Here is a 6,000-nt window from a genome sequence, read left to right on the forward strand (position 1 = left end):
TATTGCTGCTCGTAGTAAGTCGGTTTACCAACAACGATGGTACCGACGATCTTTTGCACATCTGCGAGCTGCTGGGATGTTTCCTTTACATTCACGATATATGGATGGGGAAAAAGTTTGTTGATTCAGCTACGCGATCAATGAAACGAGCCTCTATTCATTAAACCGGAGCACCATTCGTATAGGTGACGCACAAGTAGTTTGCAACCGCGTGTTGACATTGGACGAATGAACGTGGCCAGCTCCATTGACGCTCTCGAACCTGTTGCGTGTGATTCAACGAAAATACGAGGCTCACCGGTTAGGGTAAATTGGTCTAATTGCATCGGCGATACGATATGTCGGCTCGTTGGAACGCAACATTCGAGGAAGCTGCGTTTAATTCACCATGAGAGTCGAACAGAGCGACGACGAGCAGGGCGTTCACAAAGAGATGTTGGACTCTGTCGATGAGTAATTCTTTCGGTTGACTGGGTGTGTCCTCGGGCAATGATCGTCGTTACCATTTGTATCTACGCCAATCCAGCCTGAATCTATCGGTAAGAGTAGCTTCAAAAGATATAGTAATTTAAAGGGGACGATAGTAGGTATTCTTCGTTGTTCAAGCAGGTCGTGAGACTACAGGGCATAGAGCAAATACGCTTAAAACAGGCATATAGAAATCGATGGTTCGGATGACAAAAAGTTGAACGATAGGGCGCGACCTTCTTGAACCGTGGCAAACGAGGAGAAGAATTTTCTACCGGTTCGGATTTTATTTCCCCCCAGGGCCGGTGTGAACCAAGGGCTGTGATCCTTTGTGAACAGGCAGCAGTTAAACTTTCCATCTAACCTGGCTACGTATTTCGAATCGTAGGGCAAACCCAACCGAAGGAAATATCGTATAACGCCGCTTGGTATGCAGCCCCTGCTCAAGCCAAAGAATAAATTAAGATTATAGTCGCAATAACGTAGTTAGAACGTGCAAGAAGCCATAAAATTGAGCATTGTCCTGCTCGTTGCCTGCAATTACACGCTTACTATTTAAGCTTATTAATTATTCGCTGTATCGAAAATCCTAATTTTACTTGTATTTAACTTCATATTCGACAACGTCGCTACCACCTCTGCTTCTCTGCAAAATTCTAATCGACGTTAGCTATCCATCGACGATTAACGCGTGACAAATTGCCAAACGTTGGAAATGAATCGAAATCGATTCGAGTAGGGGTTCGAATCAACGCAGCTTTGTTTGTCCTCCATCGTCGAAGAGGCGGCTTAACGGTCAACGCACCAAGGTGCCCTTCGTTTCACGCAACAGTCCCTACGGTGTTGGTCGGTTGGCCAGGTACAGCATTCCACCAGTTGCGCATTCGGTAGGACCCTCTTTGCGAGCCCTGTCGCGCGCGCGCTGACACACATACACATACAAACATACACAAACGAGCGCGCTCCCGATCACGTTCACGCGCATGGAGCAGAATGTAGTGCAATAAACACACGGGAGACGAAAGGCCGACACTGGGGCACCATGAAGGGGATTCACGGGTGTGCATTCGTTGGAGCGCTTGCACACGCGCGCGCACCAGTGACTCATGGTTTCATGAATGGAAGCCTTTCGTCTTCTAGTCTTCGCACACGGTGAATGGTCCACCGGAAACGGCTGGTTACACCCTGTTTCCGTTACACCAAACTGCGCCGTTCTGACGAGGGAAAAACGAGCGTGACACGATGACGTGCTCCGTTGGAAATTTTGCCTTCGTGGCTTGGACAGGCGTGTTCTTTGGCCTACGTGAATCTACGAAGACTTTAAGAACTTGCGCTCATTGCAGATGCTTTTTAATTGATTTAACGTCCAACGGTGTGATTCGTTTGTTCTCTTTGTCTCTTGCTCTTCGAAGTTCCTTTGTCATTTCATGATTTTTAAGCGCGCGGCATAGAAAAGTTAGGTAGAAGCGGTTACGAATTACGGCGGGGACGATGGCCAGTGTTGTTCCGCGGACCAATCGATTACAAGCGAACTGTATATCTTTTAAATAAGAAAAATTAACGATAAATAATCAAATAAGGTTGCCGGTGTAACGAAAAGCATTAAAATTACGGTTTAAATTCGTTGCGGACGTTTGAGCAGAATTTCCTAACATTTGATCGCATAGGATTGCGCAGAAAACACGCACAATTTAGCTGTTCGCAGAACGCGATACCTCCGTCGTTAATTATAGCCGGGTCGTTTTAGGGGAGAAAGCAAATAGAGCGAAGGCAACAAGAACGCCGGATTTCCCGGAACCTGGTATCATTCTCGACATCGCGGCAGGTGTCGTGGCTTTTCGTCACACACGCGCCTTCTGTTACCAAAATACGGTTCCCTCTGCGTTTTCCAACTAATTTTCACCCCCTCCCTTTTTACCAAAATTCCATTCGACGACTTTAGCCCTTTTGTTTTTTCTGAGATCTGTACGTCTCCGAGATCTTCCACTTTTCGGTCTCCTACCACCTCCTTTTTCCTTTCTTCCGGACTCTCGTTTTTCTCCCTTTATCTATAACTCTCCCTTCTCGCAATCCCCCACTCTGCCACACCGATTTTCTGCCGCTTTCTCCGTCTCTGTCCGGCCATTCGTCAGTCGTGACTCATAGCAGATGCCAGCCGCGAGTCTACGGTCTACACGCTGCAGGCGCACACGAGCGCACATCCGTAACTTTTAGGGGCCGATGCACCCCCGTGTCTCCACTAACGCTTGCCTAAACTACTTCTGTTACGCGACCCTCCATGCGTATCCAGATAAGATTTGTCGCGCTGCTTATCGCCGTTTAGAGGCCTGGATTAGCGATTAATCGCGGCCTTGGGGAACGTGTTTCGGGTGTTTCTCAAAACGACACCTATTTGCTGATATATCTTGTCGCTTGTCTCCGGTAATTTGTTCCAACGATAGGTAGAATTTTATTTTTCTGGTGTACGAATTGTTGGTTTGGCCAACGAGAACGATCGTGGCAATTCTACACAGAATCTGTCTTATTCGTTCCGCGAACACTCTATTCGGATAGAATATCGGTACTAACAGTTAGCCCCATTCGTGTCACGAACCCGTTAGCTCGGAACGATGATATTTGGAACGCAATAATAATTCTCAACGATCGTTTACTTTATATTTTACCTGCTTACTGTTTGGTTAGAATCGATCTGACTACATTTCGCGTAGCCTTTTAACTCTGATCGAGTTTCTACGTGTAAAATATCTGTCCGGTAAATGGAAATCTGCTAAGAATTCTTTGAAAAGGAAAAAGATTAAATGCCACGAGACCGTTCTTCCGTATAGATGTCGCGAAATCCTCGTGCTTGCGCACGTGCACTTGCGGCAACTCTCGTGCTCTCTCTTCTTCCCTCCAACGGATGGCAGCAACGTCGACTAGTACGTCACGTAAGATACGGGCGCGCGTCGCCATGACTCATTGGCGATACGATAGCGTTGCCCGCATTACGTAACCGAATCGCCTGTTTGGGTTACACGGCTGGTTTTGTTCGGCTGTTTTACAACGATGCGATCCCCGAGTCGTTCGACGCGGCCTCCGATGGACCATTGCTCTCCGCTCGTAAACCGCCTCCTAGAAATTCCGAATGACGTAGACTGGCGCGCGTCGATGACCCTCTGGATTCTGAGCCCGTTTCTCTTTCTCGAAACAAGTAGGATCAGAGTGGAATCGCCCCATTGTCTTTGAACGTCGCCACTCCATCTCTCGTTGAATCGTTTCACTAGTCGTGTAAGTTTGTTGATTTAGGGAAAGTAGAGAGAAAGACTAACCAGCAGAGAATTTTGACAGCTTTCCAACATCTTAATGTTGTTCATTACGTACAAAAAGAAATAAAATTACTGGCACATGGTGTGTTTCACGGTTTACGAGGGCACGTGAAAAGTAATTCGAGAGCATTTTCGTCGAGACGACGCTGTACGTTTGAAACGCGCTGCGACAACGTAGCAGCCAATTCGAATTACATTTTAATACTTCCTTATTCGATCTAATTATCACAAACGACCTTGCAACCCCGGAAAAATACTTGACAATAACCGTACCTTTATTTCTCCCTTACAGAGGAAGCCCGGAAAGCCGGAAGCAGCGTGTTAGTGCACTGTCAAGCGGGAGTGTCGCGCAGTGCTACGATCGCCATCGCGTATATAATGCGGCACAAGGGTTTGTCTATGGTGGAGGCGTACAAGCTTGTGAAGAACGCGCGACCTATCATTAGCCCTAATCTGAACTTTATGGGACAATTGTTGGAGCTCGAACAGGGCTTAAGGGCGTCCGGTGGGGTAGCTACAGCCCCGGAAGAACCGAAGAGTTGTCACCAGTGTCGTTGGTCTCACCAACAGAACAGCGAAGAAGTTACTTCTGGTTGCAGTGTATAAGTCGAGCGAAATCATCAGGCGAGCATCACCCGAGATTCTCTGTCGTAACGATCGGGTTCCAGCGAAGAAAGAAAAAAAGAACCCACGCGCGGATTGCGAGACTGTCTTGACGTTTCGCACCCAAGGACGCGGTCGAAAGACACACTCCACACATATCGTACACGTATATCCGTTAAACGAACCGGAGTCATCGTTCTTCCTGTTTCACACACACGTGCGAAGAACTCGGATAGCATACCTTGCTACACGTGCCTTGACGATCGGCCCTAGAAACGGGAAAGGCTGATTTACAGAGAGAGACACTTTATGACTATTATCGAGTAAGTTATTTGCTGGAAGATGAAGTGGTTCTAAAACAGAGAGAAAGAGAAAGAGAGAACGCGTTGTTGACTTTCGAATGGCGAAGGAAGATGCGAAACAAGAGTAAAAAGATTGGTGGCGCTGTGTACGCGTCGCCCTCCATTTTGAAACCGGAGGACAAACTTTGTGTATATTGTCTAATGAACGAGTTTCTTACCGTATACGTTTGTCAACGACGCGAGCTCGTCCGCGTTGCGAGTTATTTATGCGTGAAAGAAGAGAAAAGTATAGAGGGACGTTTCGACGCGGCGCTAGTTACGAAAGCTTCGTGCAATCGTCGCGCCGTGAGAAAACAGACGGTGTACTTACGCGACAGTGTTCCGTAGTTTTTATTGGTACAAAATATATAAGAAGCGGTGGTAAGAAGCGCGTTCGTCGGAGGAAATCGTCGCGAATATTTTTTTTGTTTCTTGCGTAGTCAATTGCAGTAGCGAGAGTAACATTTGATTTTAACACGATGATACACGATATTCCACTTTTCTTGGAAAGATCTACGCGTTTGTAATTTATAAAATCGATTTTATCTTTTTGTTTCTTTTTCTTTTTCTTTTTTTAAATGTGAAGTCTTCTCGTTTAATTCAATTGGCCGTGATCCTTCTCTGTTTCGGGTGTGTTGCGTTCATGGAGAGACAGACGCGCGTGCGTAAACGAACAGTAAAAAAGGTGGGATGAATGTACGTCAATTGAGATCAATAATAACTATGTTTGCGTTTTTGCCTTTTGCCTATTTCTATCTCTGTATTCGTAATATTACTTTATTCGATAGCGAAGTGGTTTATATTTGATAAAATAATATATCGTTAATCGAAATTAGCTTAACCACGAGCTCCGTAGCATTTAAGGATCTGGTTGAGATCCAACCATCGTGATCTAGTCGTTTGTTGGGATGTAACTGATGATAATTATGATAATGATGATGTTGATGATAGGTTAGGTGCGAAAGAGAGAGCGAAAGAAAGGGAGAAAGTTCAAATATCCCTCGCCAACTAATTAAGATAATATAAGAACGACGTCGACGACTCGAGGGACAAACATGCGATTTTAAAAGCGTAATTTAAGATACCACACACGGATTTTTAGTTCGGATTCGACGAGTTTCAACCTTCCAGTTAAAGTTTTACGTAATAACCAAAATTATTAGCATTTCACGATTTTATACATAACGAGTAAATGTTAACGCACGACGACGTGCGGATCGAACATACTTTAAACCGTTTTGCTCTTTCGTCCAGATTCGTCGAATTACTTGTTGCGCGACACG

At 45.7% G+C, this 6,000-nt stretch overlaps 1 protein-coding gene across 1 annotated transcript in view; it reads left to right on the forward strand.

Annotated features, from left to right (window-relative positions):
• LOC132913033 (dual specificity protein phosphatase 10) overlaps window positions 1-4,755 on the forward strand; it is a 56,521-nt gene extending 51,766 nt beyond the window's left edge. The window contains exon 5 of the mRNA XM_060970945.1: window positions 4,066-4,755. Coding sequence (XP_060826928.1) covers window positions 4,066-4,379 — 314 coding nt within the window. The 3' untranslated portion in view covers window positions 4,380-4,755. The remainder of the gene's footprint in view (window positions 1-4,065) is intronic.
• Window positions 4,756-6,000: the final 1,245 nt, after the last annotated feature.

This window comes from Bombus pascuorum, chromosome 12 (genome assembly GCF_905332965.1).
Source record: "Bombus pascuorum chromosome 12, iyBomPasc1.1, whole genome shotgun sequence".
NCBI lineage: Eukaryota > Metazoa > Arthropoda > Insecta > Hymenoptera > Apidae > Bombus > Bombus pascuorum.